This window comes from Arachis stenosperma, chromosome 9, assembly GCF_014773155.1.
Source record: "Arachis stenosperma cultivar V10309 chromosome 9, arast.V10309.gnm1.PFL2, whole genome shotgun sequence".
NCBI lineage: Eukaryota > Viridiplantae > Streptophyta > Magnoliopsida > Fabales > Fabaceae > Arachis > Arachis stenosperma.
The window spans coordinates 52,488,787-52,510,499 of NC_080385.1; the positions used below are offsets into that span (position 1 = coordinate 52,488,787).

A 21,713-nucleotide genomic window follows, 5' to 3' on the forward strand; every position below is an offset into this window, starting at 1 on the left:
CAGTTTTATTTTTATGAACTGGTTTAAACTAGTGCACTGTATTATAAACTGGTTTAGAACCAGTTTCATATGTGACAAAACAGTTTGGTTCAGTTTTTAAACCATTTAAAATGGTTTAGTGCAGTTTCAGTTCAGTTTATAGAAAAACTGAACCATGCACACCTCTACTGCTCACTGTGGTTTCAAGCTATTTCAAATGGACGTAAAGTGTGCTTTCCTCAATGGCATAATAGATAGAGAGGTTTATGTGGCTCAACCACCTGGGTTTGAAAACAAACATTTTTCTAACCATGTTTTCAAACTAGCTAAAGCCTTATATGGTTTAAGATAAGCTCCTAGAGCTTGGAATGAAAGGCTTAGCTCATTTTTATTGAAAAATAACTTTCAAAGAGGAGCCACTGACACCACTTTATTTATTAGGAACTATCATGATCATTTTATTCTTATGCAAGTTTATGTTGATGATATTATATTTGGTTTGGCTAATGAGGATTTGTATGCAGATTTTGCTAAGCTTATGACTAATAAATTTGATATGAGCATGATGAGAGAGCTCAATTTCTTTCTAGGCTTGCAAATCAAGCAAACTGCAGAAGGCATCTTCATCCATCAAGAAAAATATGCAAAAGAACTTGTCAAAAAATTTGGGTTGGACTGTGCTAAGCCAATGGAAACTCCTATGCATCCTAATATCAAGCTTGATAAGGATGAACATGGTAGAGATGTTGATGAGACACGCTATAGAGGGATGATTGGATCCTTAATGTATCTAACCTCCTCAAGGCCTGATATCATCCAAAGTGTTGGAGTTTGCTCAAGGTTTCAATCAAAGTCTAAGCAGTCCCATCTCTCTGCTGTCAAAAGGATCATCCGATATGTACTTGGTACCACTGATTATGGGTTATGGTTTCCTAAGACTGATTCTTTTCAATTAGTGGGTTTCTGTGATGCAAATTTTTCTGGGGACAGAATTAATAGAAAAATTACAAGTGGCATGTGCTGCTTTCTTGGAAAATCTCTCATTGTTTGGTCTAGCAAGAAGCAAGCTACGGTGGCACTTTCAACAGCCGAAGCTGAGTATATTGCAGCCTCCTCTTGTTGTTCTTAATTATTATGGCTGAAAACTCAACTAGCTGATTATAAACTGAATGTCTCTAATATTCCATTATTTTGTGACAACATGAGTGCTATTAATATTTTCAAAAATCCTGTTTTGCACTCAAGAACAAAGCACATTGAAGTTCGATTTCATTCTATAAGAGAACATGTGCAAAATGAAAATTTGGAAATTCAGTTTGTTAACTCTGAAGGTCAGCTAGCAGATATTTTCACCAAACCTTTGATAGAGGAAAGGTTCTGCAAGCTACGAACTAAATTGGGCATTCTTGCTTCATCTTTGTTTTCTTAATGACTCCGCTAATGAGATTTTTTGTGTTGTGTCTCATAAATCGCAGTAAGATTTTTTCTTTGGCAGATGATGAGTAACCTTCATTATATTGGGTCACTATGAAGCTACCGAATTCATATCTGAACATAATACATGATGGACGTTCAATGCTAAAGCAGTATCTAGAACTATGGGCTATTCTTTATTGAAAACTTGGGGCTTTTTCATTTTTTTGACTTGGAAAATTTTTTTGGCTTAAATTCAATTTCAATTTTTTTAGACCACTCGGTTTACTTAAATTTTTTTTACAGTCTCAAAATTTTTGGTATTTGCAATTAGTTTGTTTTGGGCTTCATTTCAATTGCATTTTTTTTAAAACAAAAAAAAAAGAATTTTTTTCTCAGGTTTGCTTTTCATTTCAAACGTACGAAGGTTACAGCTGTAACTTTCAAAGCATTTTCAAAGTTTGGTTTTTTATCTTTTCAAGGTGCAACCTTTACACTTCTCCAGCCTATATTAACTTCCCATTACATGCATCCATTCACACTACTCTTTCCACTCTTTCATCTTCTCCGAACCAGTGCTCTATAAATATGGCACGAAAGAAGAGAGCTGCCTACAGAGGCTCCCATAGTGGCACCTACCGTTCTGATCGCACACACTCATCTCCCTCAAAATCACCTCCTCATTCCTCACCTCCATCACCACAAAACCCTTCTTCCGATATGGCCCGTACTAAGACCACTGCTCGCCGCCCTAGCGTTGCTCCTCGCCCTTCTCCTCCTCCTCCTCCTCCGCCAAACACCTCTCAGCCTAGTTCATCAAAACCCAGCTCTTCCAGAGGAAAGAGGCCTCTTCATGAAGATGAAGAGATTCCCCCCACTCAGCCTCGCCACACTCGCAGTACAGTCATTCACTTTCATCTTCGTCCTGTTGCTGAACTTAGACTCTCAAATCCTATTGCTTACAAGTCCTTTTATGCTGATTTTTCTGATGAGTCTTATGATCGTCGCCATTTTCAATCTCTTATGAACTACCTATTTTTCTGCAAAGATGTTTACAAGCATACTCTCTGTCCCTCTAAGCTTGTCAATCTAGACAAACTCCGTAAGAAAAGTCTGAACTTTACCCCATTGTTTGCATGTCAAGGTTGGACACCCATACTGTCCATCAAAGAAAAAATTTACCCTGATTTGGTCAAACAGTTCTATAGCAACATGTCCTACAAAGAAGGGAGAATCGCTTCTTTTGTTAAAGGAAAAGTGATCATTCTTGACAAATATCACTTAGGTAAAGCCTTAGACTACCAGGACCGAGGACCTGATGTCTACACCTCTGGTAAGTGGGACAAAACGCTCAATGTCTCTTACTTTGATGCCCTAAGTACTGTCTGCATCAATATCCCTCTACTGGAAGGTAACACTCCTACTCATAAGTCTCTTGGTCCAGTCCGTGCCCAGTTGTATCAGATTGTAAATCATATCATCTCATCTCAGAGCGGCTCTTTTCAACGTGTTTCATTTTGTGACACACTGATTTTGTATGCACTGCTTTCAAAAATCCCCATTTCTTTTGCTTACTTGCTGGTGAGACATATGTATGCTTGTGTTAGTACCAAAAATGCATTACCCTATGGCATGCTTCTTACAAAAATTTTTCAATATTATAATGTTGATTTTGGGGCTGAAATTGTAAAAGATTGTAACTCATATATCAAAGGGGGTGGTGCAGTAAAGAAAACAGCTCCCAGGCGTTGCCGAACTAATGACAGCACTGATGTTCTCTCTGTTGATGAGGATCCTCTGATTCCCCCATCCACTCCACTACAGTCAGGACCATGACACGCATTATGAAGCATGTGATTGAAGAATTCCTCAATCTGACAGATCTTCTTCTCCATCATGGTGCTGAGCGCAAAAGGATCCAAGTTTTGGAGGAAAATACTCTCAAAAAGACCAAAAGAAGAATTCGGATTCTGAGAGACTTTGTGGAGGATATCGAGGTTGGGATCACAACTTCTGACAATGAGGGGGAGGACGATGGAACCTCTGATGAATCCAACTCTGATGCCTAGTTCCTTTTATCTCATCTGTGATTATGACTTAGTTTAATTTTTTTGAACTTGTTTAAGTTTCTAGATGACCATAAAGACCTTAACTACTCTGCTACTTAAACTATATGCACCAGCCACTAACAAATTTTATGCAGATTTTTTCCTTTCCTCCCTTGATGACAAAAGGGGGAGAAAAGAAAGTGAATGTTAGTTTTGGCTTAGGGGTTAATAGTGATTGTTAAGAACAATGATGCTTTGTGGTGCTAATTAACTCATTTTGTTCTGTGTTGTGTATCAATGCTTAGTGTTAATTGCTCTGTGTTATTAGTACTATATTGCTTGAAAATTTTGGTCTTGGTTGTTTTCAAGATTTGTTCAGGTAAAGATGTAAGCCATGATCAAGGGGGAGAAATGCTAGCATTGAGGGGGAGCTACTCACAATCTAAATGTCATCAAAGGGAAGTGTTCTTAACTCATTCAAATTAGTTTTAATTTCCCTATGTTATCATGTTTGTCATCAAAGGAGAGATTATTGAGCCTAGTTTGATTTTGGGTTAAGTTATAATGACAAACATTGTTTTGGGTGGAAAGCCCAATATTGTTTAATGTGAGTGTTAGTGATGCAGGCCCAAATGTCCAAGTCCACATTGCTTCAGTCCAAGTCTAGCAAAGTGCTTCAGCAATATAAAAAAGCCAAAAGCTCTTACTTGTGGCACCGTTCAGAAATCAAATGTTTATATGTTTTGCTAAAGAACAGCTGAAATAAGAAAAAGGACAAGTGTTGGTATAATAAAGCAAGAAGGACAGTTGGCACACTTCCACCACTCCAAGGACACAAGGACATCTCCACTAATCCAAGGTTATTAGCAGAGAAATACAGGGATCGTGGTTGAGCAAAACACAAACCTGCAGCAGCAGAGAAATAGAGCATAATGAAAAAGAAGAGCATGCTAAGGAAGAAAGAAACACCAAGGACAGCAGAGGTAGTGGTCGAGCTCCTCATCCAGCAGCAAAGGTAGTGGAGCATGATAAAGAAGGATAACTTGCTAGCTGTGCCAGTTCCAACGGGCAGCAAGGACAAGCACAAGGATAAGCTACAATGAAGCCAAAGTTGAAGATATATAACAAGCTTCACTCCACCATTTCAAGACAAGAAAGGGGAGAACACACACTCAGAGCACCATCTCTAAAACAGAGCTGGAATATTTTTCTTCTACTCAAGCTTAATTTTGATCTTTGTGTTATGGCTGTCTTGCGTTATTTTCTGTTTTGAGAAAAGGCAATTATGTGAGGTTCAAAAGCCGAGAGAGAAAAGGCAAGAGTGATGCAAAATAGCCACTAATTTCTGATGTATTTTGGGTTTATGAACTAGGATTAGTTCCCCTTACCAAGTTGGGTTAGCACTTGGGGAAATTGAATCTGGTAGATTCCCCTTCCTAGTTGGGTCAGCACTATGGAAAGCTAAGCTTTTGGTGATGAAAGTTTACGGGGTAGATACTAGTTGAATTAGAGAAAAATTCAATAGTATTGGTGTATGTAATCTGTGAATGATTAGTGAAATATTCACCATGGTTTGTGGTGGAGACTGGATGTAGGATTCATGGCACAAAGAATCCGAACCAGGATACATGCTGGTCTTCATTTTCTCTTCCCTGCTCTTTTATGTTCTGCGTATGAGATAATTTCAAATAATCTCCTGCAACTCAAAGCAACAGATTAACAGAGTCTGAAACTTTAAGTTTTAAGCCAACTTGATTCAACCCCCCTTTTCAAGTTCAACTACAACCATCAATAACGTATCTCATTTACACGTCATAATTTTTTACGTATTTTGTTTAAAGTGTAAATGAAATAATATTACACATATTTCGTCTATATATACTATAAATGATATATACATGTCTTTGCAGGTCAGTTTTATTTTATTTACGGTATCAACGAAACACGTATAATATTAGATGAATGCTACCCAATCCCTCTAAAATAACATGTAAGTTACCCTTCATGATGTGTTAAATTTTAATTAGTCATTATCTTAACCATAGTTGATTATTTTGTAATTTATTATTTGAGATGGTAATGATATAATTTCTTAAAATATCAAAATCTCACGTTCATTAATTGAAGCACATTTCTATTATATTCCTCAATTCTTTCTTCATCGCGTAGCTTCGATCCTTTCAAGCATCGTCGTCGCCGTCATGATAAGAAGCGCTGACGTCGTCGTCATCTACTGCCCTCTCACGCAATCTCTCTTTCTTGAGTGCATCATTCCTTAACTAGGTCGTTGAATTCCCGTCCTTTCTAGTATAGCTAGCGCCGATGTCATCGCTATCTCCTGTCTTCTCACTCGATTCTTCTTTGTAATGTGGATCACTCTTTACTAACATAATTAATGGTTAGTTTGGTTATTAAATTTTTTATTAAAAAATATATCTTTATTTAATTACATAATAGAACATATATTCATATGTAAAATATAATATAATAAAATAAATCTATGTAACATATATTCATATGTAAAATATAATATAATATAATAAAATAAATCTATGTAGAGTATTTAAAATATAATTAAAATCATGAACATATAAATATAATAGTAAAATTTGTACTCTAAATAAGTAAATATATCTGTTATCATACATAAATTATTTAAAAAAATTAAATAAATTGTTAGAATTAATAACAAAATTTTAAAATGATAAAATCTAACTTTCTTACCATATTTTTTATAATATTTTATTCCTTTAATTTTTTATTTTTTAGTACTTTATTATTTAATTAATGATTAAACAAATTATTTTTATGAAAAATTATTTTTTGTATTATCTTAAAAAGGAGACTAATATAACAGTTTAAAAAAATAACGTAAAAATAATATTTTAAATAAAAATTATATTTAATATTAAAATTTTTAAATACAAAAATAAATTGTATAAATATTTAAGAGATAAATATAAAATACATATCTAAAATAAATAAAACATATAAATAGAAGTACTCTTGAGAAATAAAAAATTATTTTTGTCTGTTTTATTTATTTTAGGCATGTATTTTATATTTATCTCTTAAATATTTATACAATTTATTTTTACATTTAAAAATTTTAATATTAACTATTTTTTATTTAAAATATTATTTTTACGTTATTTTTTAATCTGTTATATTGGTCTCTTCTTTAAGATAATACAAAAAATAATTTTTCATGAAAATAATTTGTTTAATTATTAAGTAAATAATGAAGTACTAATAAATTAAAATTTAAAAGAATAAAAATACTATAAAAAATACTTGAAAGAAAGTTAGATTTTATCATTTTAAATTTGTGTTATTAATTTTAACTATTTATTTTTTTTAAATAATTTATGTATGATAAAAGATATGTTTACTTGTTTAAAATACAAATTTTATTATTATATTTATATGTTCCTGATTTTAATTATACTTCTAAGTACTCTGAACAGATTTTATTTTATTATATTATACGAATATATGTTCTATCATGTAATTAAATAAAAATATATTTTTTTAATAAAAAAATTTAATAATCAAACTAACCATTAATTAGGTTGACAAGGAGTGATCAACTGCGGAAAGAAGGATCAAGTGAGAGGATAGGAAATAGCGATAAAGTCAACATTGACTATATTGGGAAGGACACCAAAGTTACGGACAACGAGAATTTAACGACGTAGTTAAGAAATGATGACGATGATGTTGGCGCTTCTTGTCACGACAGCGACGGCGATGTTTGGAAAGACGGAAGCTACGTGACGAAGAAAGAATAGAGGAGTGGAAAGGTTCTTCAATTGACGAAAGTAGCGTTTTGATATTTTAAGAAATTATATCATTACCATCTCAAATAATAAATTACAAAATAATCTAACTATAGTTAAGATGATGACCAATTAAAATTTGACACATTATGAAGAGTAACTTATATGTTATTTTAGAGGAGATTGGATAGAATTCATCATAATATTATTTTGTTTACTATGTAAATGAAATAAGACATAAAATATAATTTTGTAAAAAAATTTAAAAATTTTTATTTCGATAAATAAAATATTTATTGAATTTATTTAAAAAAAAATCATTGTCACATTCTCTCGGGACGATATTGATGTGTTAAATCTTCTATAGACCAAATCAACTCGTGTGATATTTTAAGGGTCAATTTTAATCTATTTTGTATAGTTCAACGTTCTAAATACCATATACATATTTATTTATAAAATTATACATAATGTGTAATACTTACATAGAAGTATAAATTAAATATAAATTACAAACAAGTACTTAAAATTTTTTAAAGTTATTATTACTTTATTAAATATATTTTACAAAAATTTTTATCATCTCGCACATCCTACAGGTTAATCCTAGTTATTATTCTCATTCTCATTATATATAATTATTATATATACCTATATACATTATACATACAAACCCACCCGAATGACATTTGTCAACACATAACGAATTCCTTTAAAAAATATGCATATATAATAACTTGAGTTTGACAATATCGGCCAAAGTTTAATTAAAAGTTTAATTAATGGGTGCACGTAGATCGAATCTGATCAGATTAAATATAATTTATACTCCATATTTTAGATTAGGTTAAATTAAATATTTATATTTTTGGCCTTTTGGGTTCAGATTTGATTTGATCTGCGAATTTTAAAATTGGAAGGTATCAAATATTAAATATGACTAACCAAAAAAAATTATAACCTTTCTTTTTAAAAAGAGTCAATTTTTTTTTCATTATTTTAGATTTGTTTTCTTCTAAAATATTATTAAATAATATTTTCTTAAATAATTGATCAACGCGGAAGATTTAGGTATAATGTAATTGGGTTGGATTCGTAAGTTAAAAAAAAATATTGGATCGGTCGAGGTTTTGAGTAGGATTTTTTATTTATATAAATAAAATAAATATAATAATTACTAAAATAAATAATTTAAAATATATTTATTGTTTTAAATTTTTTAGCCTTATTTTATTAACAGTATAAATGAGATGGCATTTTATGTATTTCGGTTACAATGTAAACGAGATAAGAAACATTAGCTACCACGTGTGTATCTGGTTTACACTGTAAATAAGATAAGTCATGTTCGTGTCTATAAGTAGAAGTCGTTTACAGCGCGGTCTTCCATGTCCCATTTTGACTTAGTCAACCTCTTTCTCCCTTCTTTTAACCCTTTCCAACCCTATTTTAGACTAATACGGTGATGGCGTGGCAAACGGAGAACGACGGAGACATCAACCAACTGAATGAGATGTTGCGTTAAGCCGGAGCGGCTGACTTCGAGGTATAGTGCTGGTATTGGGTGAGGTGGCGGCAGGACATGGCGTGCCACAGTTTGGGCATGTGTCTCCAGAACAAACTCATCATCATCCCCACCATCGAACGAGTCATTGTCCCCATTGTCTGCCACATAATCATCGTCCGACTCCTCCTCGCCCTCCTCTGCCTCATCCACTGGAATGACGACATGAATGGGCAGTAGTGCGAGAGGTCGGTCGTCCTGTACGTAGGTCGAGTGTACGGAACTCCCACCACCACTATGTCCCACCTCGACGGAAAGCTCCATTACCTACTCCACCATGATCCTCCCATGAATGTCGAACATCAGTCGCACATGTTCGTCCCCTTGAAGTCAGAATAGTCAAAATCGGAAGACGCCGTTACCCATGGGCCGGGTGCCAGCAACCTATACACCACCCTTAGCTTCCGATCTCCCTCACCTTTGTACCACCGAACTTGCTCAATATCAAACTCTTCAAATCTGACAACGTATTCACACGCTGAGTGCGAAACAATATCGGATCTTCACACTCAAATGTCACCCCATTGTCGCCATTTCTCATACAACAATTGGGATAAACAAGTACAACTATATATGGACTGTTACTGGCCATTGATGTCTTGTTTTCCTGAGAAGAACCAGACAGAGAAAGGATAGGAAATGTTTGTGGAGAATACCAATAGATGACAGTTTCATGTATTTCATTTACAGTGTAAACGAGATAAACACATGACCGTTAACGTATCTTATCTCGTTTACACTGTAAATGAAATAAAACCGAAGAATTTAAATCGATAAATATTTTTTAAGTTATTTATTTCGGTAATTATTATATTTATTTTATTTATAAAAATAAAAAATCCGTTTTGAGTAATTATTTTAGCATAAAAATTAAAAGAACAAATAAATGATAAAAAATAAAATAAAAATGAAAATTTTGTAACAATTTTTTTAAAGGCAAATTTAGAGAATAAATTATCCAATGTGAATCATTCGTAATTGGATCCGTCTAAATCTCGATCTTTCAAACTCTAGGCACCAGCAACTACGGCTGACTCACATTGAATTTTTTTTTTTTTTTTCTGGTTACTAAGTGCCTAGTACAATTTAGAGTTGATAAGGTTGATTAGACCATTTAGGTTATTGGTTCCCACTTATATCCTTAGATAACTTGCTTGCTCAATTACAAGTTTTCGGCTTTAAGTCTATAAAATTGAAAAGTAGCTAGGATAAGGCACATGCAATTAGTTAAAAACTATTATGAGTTAGTTACACCCAAATGTCTATGTCTAAGAGTTACTTATAGCATCTTACTTGGCATCAACTCCTTCTTATTAGCAAAATTTTTGGAATATATGGTTTTCTGACATATATAATAAACTTTTATTAGATCAATAATTTAAAGTGAAGAAGAATGGATTTTTAAATTTTAAAAAAAATTTAATATCTAAATTTCATTAAATAATATAGTAGTTATTTTAAAATTTAAATATTTTTAAAATTTTTTAAATTATAATTTTTATTATTATTTAATTTATATGATAGAACTCAATAATTAAAAAATCGATTTGTAGGATTATTTATTGAATCTTAATATTTTAATATAATTTTTTTTAAATAATTATTATATTTATTTAATAAAATCTAAAAAATTAAAATATTTAAAATAATTATTATATTTATCGAGTGAAATTTCAAATATTAAAATTTTTAGTAATTATTTTGGACAAAACTAAAAATTGGTCAATCACTTTTGACCAACGAAGATTAAAAAATTTATGTCTAGTGAAACTAAGAAAGAAATACATGAAAATTTTAATTTGATAATAAAATTAAGACAATGTAATAGAAACCCTGGGCTCTAATATCATCGAAGGAATACATGTTTATCATAACACGCAATAAAACTTACAAATATTACTGAAACAAATGATGTTGAAATAGTAATATTTTTATTTCTGGTTCTAAAAATTAGATTAAATCACTCAGTCAGTCAGACCAATTCAACTATGAATCAATAATGTAATAGTTTGTTTAAGTATATAAAATTGTTAAATTAAAAATTGATAGAGAATTGCTAAATCAATTGAAAATCGATCGGTTAGATCAAATTAGAATCAGTCGATTTGAAAAAAAGGGCATCGTTTCTGGCTTTAATGGTTAAACAAAGAAAACTCGACTATGCTCTATTCACAAGTTCACATCTCACTACTCTAATCTCTCACCTGACTCAAGCTGTAGAACTTTGAATCACTTCCCTTCTCCAACCTTAACTATTGCCACTGCTGTTCTCTCGATCCACTTTCGTCGTCCATCCATCGAGCTTGGCTGCTGTATGTTCGTCCTTGTAGTTACTGCCCCCAAGTCTCCAACCCCTATTCTCTTCTTCTGTGAGCTCTCAGCCCATCCGTCATCTTCATCTTCTCGTCATCATTTGCATCTTCTCACCGCCATTTGGTCGGTGTCGTCCATCAATTAACGGTTTGTCAGCATCATCTTCGAAGGTCAGTGGCTCGATCGTTTGTTTTTAACTTGTTTTTCGTTTTTTTTTATTTTTACCTTCTTATGCTCTGTCTTTCGAAGCTTGTGGTTGTATTTTTAATTTTTGGTGAACGATTACTTACTTATTGATCAGCTTTAGTCCTACTATGCTATTGTTTTGTGTGTTACTGTATTGTGATTTATTATTTTAATTTACTGATTATTGATTATTGATTAGCTTTGATTTTGCTATGTTGTTGTTTTGTGTGTTGTGGTTTTATTATTCTAATTTACTGATTATTGATTATTGAATGTCTTGTGATTATTGATTAGTAATTTGTTGTTGACTTATATTATTTTTTTGCTGTTTTATTTTGTGATTTAACTGTACTTAGATTGTGAATGTGTTGATATATAATTTATTGATTTTAGTTATGGATAATAGTATCAACAAAAAGTATTTGCTAATAGGCTAAATTAGAGTTTTTTTTGTCAAATTCATACAAAAAAAATTAGATTGGAACATGATAGACTAAATAATATTGTGTATATTACTTATAATTTGTCTTAAATTCAAGTAATATGTATTTTATTTCATATCATATCATTTTATATGCAAATATTATGAAAACAAATTTGTTTCCTATATTGTATTTAATTTTTTAGAAAAAAAAGAAAAAAAAAAGTAAAAGATACAATATGATCTAATTGATAATAAAAGCATCAATTTAGTTGATTTTTGGATGATGAAAATTGTAAAAAAAGAGCCTGATCTTTCTAGTAATGTGAAAGACTTATTACATAAGTATTATGGTTTATTTTCTGATAATTTATTATAATCTTGTTAGTTTTTAACATAATGATAATATATGTATTTTATTAAGTGATATTGATGCTGATTTATATCAAAGTAGAAGTGATAGTAGTGGTCTTTAATTTATGCTGCATCTTTTGATTCTTTTGCTTAAAAAGTAGAAATAAAAGTGAAAATGATTTAAATACAGTAAATTTACAGTAAATTTTTGTGGATTTTGATGATTAATGATATTTTTATATTGATATTTTATATTTGGATTTAAATTTGTATTTTTTTAAATTTTTTAAAATTTTAATTGATAATATTTTATTTATTATTTTAAATTTAAAAAATATTTTAAAATTTGTATTAAATTATAATTATATTTATTTATTATTTTATTATAAAATAATTTTTTAATTAAATTACAGTTAAATTAATTAAACTAATAAATTAATAAATTAATGACTAAAATAATTTGATGACGGATTTAGTTTTCAAAACCTTGCCTTTACTATAGTATATGAGAGTTTGTTCTTTTGGCTTTTGTAAGAGCCAAGTGGCTAAACATCTTCAAAATACAATATCTTTGTGTTAGTTATTATTGTGGGTTCTCAACCTATATATATGAGACTAATTACTTCAATGGATTCCACACTCTCACAGGTCATCTTTTCTTTCTTTCTTCTATCATGAAGAACTCATCAATGTCATGTTTTTTATTTGTTCTTCTTTTTACTTTTCTCTTATTTATACAGGTTTTAACTCAGAAAATATCAAATAATGGTGAGTAATCTTTTTTTTATTTTTTTAATTTTTGTAAGGAATTTTATTTTTAATTTAATAAAAATAAAATATATTTTTGTTCTTAATATTTATAATTCTTTTAAAAAATAATTCTAATATTTTATTTTATTTAATTTTTTTTCTAATGTTTGATTTATTTAATTTTGTTTTTAATGCTTTAAATAGAATTAACGTCCATTAATAATTTTGACATAAATAAAAAATATTTGGAATGTAATTAAATAAAATTAAATATTAAAGACAATTTTAAAAAAAAAATTACAAACTTTATTAGACACAAAAAACACACTTTCTCCTTTAAAAAATGATTGCAATTATAAGACATTTTTCCTTTGTTCAGTAGAAGAGAGAATTCCAGCGCATAGTAACGTTGCATGGCCTAATGAGTTAGAAGATGGTTCAACAAGTGGCTCAATTGGTTATCATCTTCCCCATTACTACTTTCAAGAAGCTAATCCTTCTTTGGTACCTAACGCTGAAAAGGGTCACTATACTACTCCTTTGGTTGGCTATACTCCCAGTGACTATCAACTTGACAAAACAATGATAGGTATTAAATTTCCGGGTGGTAGTATAAATTTCCCTTGGCCATTTTCAAGTTCTATGTTTGTGGCACCAAAAAATGAAGCAAGCCCTCTTTATACTTCAACTAGTTACTATCCTGCCAATCAATATCCATCATACTTCGGAGATACTGGTGAGGATTTTTTTTTCCCTCTTTTAATGTCTATTTTCTCTAAGTACTTTAAACTTTTGACAATAAATGGTCTAATTTGTTTCAAAAACACAACTTAATTAGGAGAATAATTCAAAATTGAGTAATGTTAGGGAATTAATTTTTTCAGCCAATTTCAATCAATGTTTTTAAAATTATTTTATTTATCTTAAATTTTATACTCTAAATCATAAGTTCTTAATCCCAAATCTTAAATTATAAATCTTAAATTTTTCAAAAAATAAATTTTTCAAATGAAAAACTAATATTGACTAGCTAAAGTTTGATCCCTTATACTTTTTCTTAAGAATAATACAAAGACTATCTTATCATATTATTAGCATACGTTTTAGCCAATTTTACAACGTTATAAAATTATATAACTTGTTTAAACTATTATTTGTGAAAATCATTTTAATTATATATTTTTCAAAACTAATGAAAAATTCATTATTATTAGAAAAGCCAATGTCTTATATTCTAGTGATATATTGACTTAATAAGTGGTTGATAATGGAATTTTAGGGAACGAAAAGCTACATATTTTAATTAAAGCATCAAGCAAGTTCAAAACTTTTGTTATATTGTTATCGCAAGATTTTTTAACTTGAATCCTCTAATTATTGTAACAAATAAAATTGCTGAATCAGAAGAGAATCCTGAAAATAGAAGAATGGCGGCGAGAAATCGTAAATTTATGATGGAACCTTCAGAAGTTAATAGAAAGACTTCTAGCATGATATATGGCGGTAAAGCATATGGAGACATTGATGAGGAAACAACAACCTAATACCAACCTATTCAATCATATGCATATTTATGTAACCAAATATATAATAATATCGATGTGGCGTATCTTATGACCTATTTATACATGCCCTAATAAATTGTACCATTGTGTAGCATTCGTCTTTATAGTTATTGAATATATATGAAGCTTATTTGATAATAATTTTAATTTAATCTTAAAATTTTAATTTTAGTATCTCGGACGTAATAACTGGATTTATAATTATGGATTTATCTAAAAATTAAAAGAATTATACGAGACAAATAAAATTTATCTTATCCAATATATGACGAACACTAAATTTAAATATTAAATTCTAAACTCTAAATCTTAATAATATAAAATAAAATGTTGACCGAAAATAATAACTAATATTAATAAAAAATATCGACCTCCTAACATTTTTTTATCTAAAACTTTATGTAATTAAGTAACATATCTTCGACACCCAGCATTAGCAAATATCAAACAAATACAAATGATGATGGTGACAATATGTACATATGGATTTTTTTTCTTAAAGAATGAAAAAAATTATTATTTTCAAAAAAATAAAAAATAAAAAAATATTAGTTACTAACATGTAACTTATTTTTATTCTCATATACTGTTTATGCAATATCTTGACGAACTACTTGTTTTACATAGATTTAAATCTTTTAAATTTTAAATTTTTCTTTAGACAGTTCACCTAATATTTTGGGAAACTATCTCTTTAAGCCCTAGTTCGACTGTTCACTAGGAGAATAGTCTCCGATGTCCAGTTTGCCACGCTCCAAATAGGAACTTTGTTGTTTATCTTTGCCAAACTTCTTCAAATATTATTATTTACCCTATCTTTTTTCCTTTTTCTAATTTATAATATTATTATTGTTTAAATATTTAATTTCGATATCGTTATGCTATTATTATTTAAAAAGTTAAATTAGATAATGTTACCTAGAAGTAGTTTTTTAATTATTATAGGAATATTTATTTAGATTAGATAATAATATATAAAAATAAATATTTATATTAGATGAGTGCATATGATTTTAATTTCAATTTTAATTTAAAGTGTAGGTTATGAGAAAAATTAAGTTATGTTTAAGATTAACAAGTGACCAATACCTAAATGATAGGATAAATATTTCTTAATTATAATTTAAGTAGCACTACCTGACTATTTATTTAGATTAGCTGAATGTGATTCAAATTTTATTTGAATTTTAGTTTAGGTTTAGTACGTCATGATTATTTTATTTTTTATATTTGAAATGTTACATGACATATATCAATGAAGCACAATTTACATGACATAACCGTGAGTCGGATGGCTAGATTATTGCTGTATTACGGCGGAGCCATGATTATGGCTATGTATAAATGCATATATGCTGTTGAATGAATTGTGAATGTTGCACTTCCACTGTTGGAGATGAGAGTTTCCCTGGGAGGAAGCAGTGGCTAGCCACCACGTGCTCCAGGTCGAGACTCGAAACTCTTTTGACCCTATGTCATAAGTGTGGCCGGGCACTGTGAAAGACCCGGATGAGCTCGCCCCCGTAAATATTCACCAGTGAAGGTGATGGATATAGATCATGATTATGATCAAGCTTATGATGAGTATAACTCGAGTTGGGGATGCGTAATAGAGGGACAGTCCAATGGTTAGCTACCAGGACTTGTCGGGTTGGCTCTATAACCGACAGATGATATCATCAGCCACTAGGAACAGGCATTCATCATATGCATACTATATGAATTGTTTGAGATTGCCTATTTGACTGCATATTACTTGCTAATTGTCTAAATGCCTTAATTGTTCCTATTTGTATATTCCTTGTTTGATATAACTGTGTTTGCTACATTATACTCCTACTAGTGGTTGGGAAGTCTGAAGGAATTGGAAAGGGAAGTATTAGTTAGACTGATGAAATCTTTAGTCAGATGCCCTTATATGGTTTAGCTTGTTTATAAGCTTTGAATTATCTGGAGGAAGTTCTAGGATTGCCTTCAGCTTTCCTCTATTATTATGTATTATATATGCGGAAGCTGTTACCATGCTGGGGACCTTTGGTTCTCACCTATGCGGATTTTGTGGTTTTCAGATGCAGGACGTGAGGTTTCCCGCTGAGGCATGCTGGAGACTTCTAGATTTGCGAAGATCCTTTGTTCTTGGGACTATGTTTGGTTTATATGTTTTGCCTAGATACTTTTATCTCCATTAAATAATACAAACTGTGATGACTCCTCTTATGGGAGATTATGGAGAATAGGTTTCTGTATTTGTGTCCCTTTGGATTTTCTTTGGGGTTTTCCTTATTTTATCATATGTATATATTGCTATGCTCAGACCGGTTATCTTCGCAGCCGGATTTTGAGTCTTGATATTCCTGTTTTTGACATTCCTCTGTTTATATATAATCTCGCGTTGGTTTATCTTTGTTCGTTACGTTATCGATCGGAGTGTTGCGCTTTTGAGTTGCGATTTTTTTTATTACCCCTTTTTCTACAAAGGCTCCTAGTTATAATCATTCATTCATACTACTATACGTACTAAATTTTTATTTTAGAGGTCGTAATACCTTGCCATCTCTGAATTATGACTTAAGCATAAGACTCTGTATGGTAGGGTGTTACAATTCACATTCATAGGTTGCATTGCATGAGTCTTGCCTTTCCCTACTCATTTATTTAGTCTCCTTGAGTTTAGCATGAGGACATGCTAATGTTTAAGTGTGGGGAGGTTGATAAACCACTATTTTATAGTTTATATTGTGTTTTATTGAGTGGTTTTATCAAGCTTCTCACCCACTTATTCATATGATTTGCATGTATTTACAATTCCTTCCTAAAAATATCCTATGATTAATAACTTGCTTCCTAAGGACCTTTTTGTTGTATATTTTTATCTTCCTTCGTACCATTCGATGCCTTGATCTGTGTGTTAAGTGTTTCAGGCTTCATAAGGGTAGGAATGGCTTAGAGAATGAAGAGGAAGCGTGCAAAAATGGAAGGAACACAAGTGACGCGTTCGCGTGCCTGACGCGACCGTGCGGACTAGAAGCTGCACGAATGACGCGAATGCGTGGACGACGCGCATGCGTGGTACGAAAAACGCTGAGTGACGCGATCGCGTGGACGACGCGGCCGCGTGACGTGCACGATCTGCAGAATTACAAAAGTCGCTGGCAGAGATTTTGGGCCGCATTTCAACTCAATTTTCGGCCCAAAAACACAGATTAAAGTCAGGAAACATGCAGAGACTCAAGGAAGGAATTCATATCAGATCATAATTCAATTTTAGGTTTTAGATGTAGTTTTTAGAGAGAGAGGTTCTCTCCTCTCTCTTAGGATTTAGGATTTCGACTCTTCATCAGGTTCAATATTCCTTTTACTTTATATTTCTCTTTTACTTCCAGATGCTTTAATGCTTGTATTACTTATGTTGCCTATTTGGCTTATGAACTTTTCATGTTAGGATTTTCTTAATTAATATAATTTGGGGTATTTCAGACTTATAATTGTTTTCTCTAATTTATGTTATTGATGCTTGGGCTCTATCCAAAATATTTTCATTCAAGTAGATTTTATTCCCTTTTGGCTTTGGTTGATTAATTGGTAACTCTTGAGTTGTCAAACTCAGCAGTGGTTGAAATTAGCAGATTCTAATTGATCTAGATCGCTCTAAAGCTAGTCTTCCCACAGGGATTGACTAGGACTTGAGGATCAAACTAATTAGTCTACTTGACTTTCCTTTGCTTTAGTAAAGGTTAACTAAGTGGGATTAAAACCCAATTCTCATCACACCTGATAAGGATAACTAGGATAGGACTTCCAATTTCTCATATCTTGCCAAGAGTTTATTTTATAGTCATTTATTTATTTTTCTTGTCAATTAAATTACTTGTTCAACCCTTTTAAAAACTCCAAAATATACCTTTGCATAACCAATAATAAGAACATACCTCCTTGCAATTCCTTGAGAAGACGACCCGAGGTTTGAATACTTCGGTTTATAAATTATTGGGTTTTGTTACTTGTGACAACCAAAACGTTTGTACGAAGGAATTTTCTATTGGTTTAGAATCTATACTCACAACGAGACTATATTTTTACAAATTCTTTACTAGAAAAAATCCTAACGTCACATATATATCATTACAACTCTTATCCCTCTCTATAGAAATATCATAACAAATGCAAAGAAAAACCTATAACTAATATATAAATATACAACACAACCAGAGGCGTAGAAGAAACTCCATAAAAATTCAAGTCCGTCCTGAAAAGAGAAGTCTGTAGGGGTGAGAACCTAACCATACGGTCTCACCAGAGAAGTTCAGAATTGTTATAAGATGATACGTATAAAGAAATGAAGGAATTTCAAACGTAAATGATTATCGCTCATCCTATGAATCTTTTTTCAAAATCAATAATTATCCAAAATTAATTTTATATTTTAATTTATAAAAAGACTCAATTAAATATAATATCCAAAAAACTTCACCACATACTAACGAACTATTCCAACTAGACTTACTCATAATTCAACTAATTACGACCTCTAGCCCAAAATAAAGTCAAAATCATGGCCTCTGGCCTAGCATATAATCAATTCATTGCCTCTGGCCCAACATATAATCAATTCATAGTCTTCGACCCAACATATAATCAAATCGTGGCCTCCAGCCCAACATATAACCAAATCACCGCCTCCGACCAATTGTATAATCAAATCACACTCAAACCACCATAATCCAAACCAACCAGTCACAATCACAAGTAATGAAGTTCAAACACAATCAAGAGCAATTACAACAAGTATGGTAATTAGTAGTTAAACAAAAATATTCACATAGGCAAAGTAAATACAATATGCATACCCAAACAATATCACATAAATACATATGATGCATACATGTCCTACTGGCCATGAGCTCACGTGTCATTTATCTTGCCAGAACTCGATACATTTGATAGATAACTCGAATATTATCTCTCGTGTGTATTCAAGGATATAGTGACCGCCAACTCTCGGGATATAGTGCCTGCCACACCGCTAGAATATAGTACCCGCCATACTCTCGGGATATAGTACCTGCCCCTCTCAGGATATAGTGTCCACCACACTTCTACACACCAAGAGAATTTATTATCAAGGATATAGTGCCCGACACACTCTCGAGATGTCGTGCCTGGTACACTTTTTTCAATTGGGATATAATCCCCATGCACGCTCTCGAGATATAGTGCCCGACACACTTTTCAATCATAATCACTTCGTAGGCTAATGTACCAAAATTTCAGAATCCTCAATTTCAATTTCATTCTTAAGTTGAAAACGTTTTCAAATGACCTATAAATCATTCCATTTTGCTAAATTAAATTCAAATACTTCAACTTTTTTAAAATGTCTCAAAACTTTTTTTCAAAGAGTCAAAAACTCCTTTATTCTCAAATACACATTTACATCACTTTATTTTAATTAAAATCCTCAAAACATAATTCTTTAAATTAAATCAATTCATTAAAACTCATTTTTACGTTAACCAACCTCCCCAACTAACTTCAAAATCATTTAAAGTTTAAACCAAGCACAAAACCTAACTCCTTTCGTCAATTACTCATCACGTTTCACTTTCACAATCAATACACTATTATCAGGCAACCACTTCAGCAACAACCAAATAAACATCTTCAATCAATTAATAACCAACCAAGCAAGAAATTATATTCAAGATAACTCAATTCAATCCACAAGACTTACAAAATTAAAAAATATATTTTTCACATTAATATCGACTTGTAATAATTCTTGAAAGTAAAATGAGTTTAAGAAAAAATCTTTAACTCGAATAGTCAAATTCGAAAGCTATAAAATACGTCAAAACTGCTTTTTCTCCCATCCCACAGCAACGGCAACACTTTCGACTGCTCCTGCAGCAGCTGCGGCAAGACTTTTGAACGATTTTGTAGCAGCAGCAAGCATCAAACACCACATCGCAAAATCCTCAACAAACTATAATAGAATGCTAAGGACGGAAGTTTCAAAACAATAAATTTACTGTACTCAGAAAAGAACCAAAGAATGCTGAAACAGCGAGTTCAGTGGCGACTTCCGTCGATGTCAACACCATTGTCTAGCAGCTAGAGGCCGGCGGAGCCCACAGCGACAGCGGCAAAAGAACAGTGACCCAAACGACACCGTGTAACTCGCCGGTGACCATGGCAGTAGCAACAACATCTCCTCTCTCCCACGCGAGCTCCTTGGTGGCGGCTGCAACCCACTGCGATGATGACGATGCTTCCCACGGCAAGCCCTAGCAACGACAATGACAACGGACCTTAGTGATGACGGCGACAGCGTCGAGGACGAAGTTGTCTTCTTCTTTGTCACACATTTCTCTCTCTCTGCGTCGTGCTCTCTCGTGCTCCCCTCCCTCCTCCTCGCGACAGCAGCAGTGACGGCCTAGCAGCGGTGGAGCGCGACGACGGCTTGGAAGCAGCGGCATCCTCCTCGCTGGCGTCGTCTCCCCCTCTCCTATCTTCTTCTCCTTCACAGCGCATCTCTCCCTCCTTTTTCTTTTTTTTTTCTTTCCTTTCTGTTTGTGTGTGTGAAGAGGAGTGAGTATGAAATGAGTGATGGTGCGGCAGCTGGGGTAAGGAGAGTGTGTTAGGATTTTGGTTAAGGTAAGTTTGGAAATTATGGTTTGTATATAAAATTAGGATAATAATAAAATTTGGGAATATTAATAAAAATTAAGGGATAGAGTATAAATTTAAAACCAAATTAAATACAAAATAATTATCTTTGAAATACCATTTAATTATCAATTTATAAACTATTTTCAACTAAATACTAATTCAATAAAAATTGGAGATAATCAAATTGATTTTTTTATTCATAAAATAATACGAAAAATCTAAATATTCGAAATTAATCATATTAAATTTTTATTATTTTTTAATTACTAAAATTTTAAATTTTAAAAATAAAAATTATTCAATTAATATAAAAATCTCTAAAAATATAACTTTAAATAAATATAATAAATCATTAAAAAATATTATTTAATTTTTAAAAATATGAATTCTTACCCTATCTACTGAAAATTTGGACAAAATTAAGAAAAGGTCATTAATTTCTGACCGACATATATCTTAGAATTTAAGTCTAGTCAAAATAAGAAAATAATACATAAAAAATTAACTTTGATAATAAAATTAAAGAGTAAAGTATCGTTTTTATCCTCAACGGGGTAAGTCCTAAAGTTATCTCTAACGTTTTAATCGTCCTATTTAAGTCCTTAACGTTTCAAAACTGACTCAATGTTGTTTTGTCGTTAGGAATCCGTTAACAGAATTGATGGTAGGACA

General features: G+C 31.6%; 2 protein-coding genes across 4 annotated transcripts; both read left to right on the top strand.

The window, feature by feature from the left end:
• Positions 1 to 445: 445 nt before the first annotated feature.
• On the top strand, positions 446 to 1,108 carry LOC130949514 (secreted RxLR effector protein 161-like). The gene has a single exon (XM_057878208.1). The coding sequence runs from the start codon at positions 446 to 448 to the stop codon at positions 1,106 to 1,108; it is 663 nt and encodes a 220-aa protein (XP_057734191.1).
• Positions 1,109 to 12,673: 11,565 nt separating this feature from the next.
• LOC130951865 (uncharacterized) lies at positions 12,674 to 14,493 on the top strand. Of its 3 annotated transcripts, none has more exons than XM_057880610.1 (3): positions 12,674 to 12,825; positions 13,187 to 13,543; positions 14,212 to 14,493. In XM_057880610.1, exons 1-3 carry the CDS (start codon positions 12,732 to 12,734, stop codon positions 14,349 to 14,351), a joined length of 591 nt encoding a protein of 196 aa, XP_057736593.1. In that variant the 5' UTR covers positions 12,674 to 12,731; the 3' UTR covers positions 14,352 to 14,493. The 3 variants fall into 3 exon arrangements, with proteins under 3 accessions (XP_057736593.1, XP_057736592.1, XP_057736591.1); XM_057880609.1 differs by having other exon boundaries at positions 12,693 to 12,825; positions 14,215 to 14,493; XM_057880608.1 differs by having other exon boundaries at positions 12,693 to 12,825; positions 13,190 to 13,543.
• Positions 14,494 to 21,713: the final 7,220 nt, after the last annotated feature.

Excerpts from the sequence above, each read along its gene's own strand:
- LOC130951865 (XM_057880610.1), top strand. The coding sequence starts at position 12,732 with ATGAAGAACTCATCAATGTCATGTTTTTTATTTGTTCTTCTTTTTACT. Across the intron at positions 12,826-13,186 it reads TCAGAAAATATCAAATAATG|TAGAAGAGAGAATTCCAGCG; the intron begins GTGAGTAATCTT and ends TCCTTTGTTCAG. Across the intron at positions 13,544-14,211 it reads ATCATACTTCGGAGATACTG|AAGAGAATCCTGAAAATAGA; the intron begins GTGAGGATTTTT and ends TTGCTGAATCAG.
- LOC130949514 (XM_057878208.1), top strand. The coding sequence starts at position 446 with ATGCAAGTTTATGTTGATGATATTATATTTGGTTTGGCTAATGAGGAT.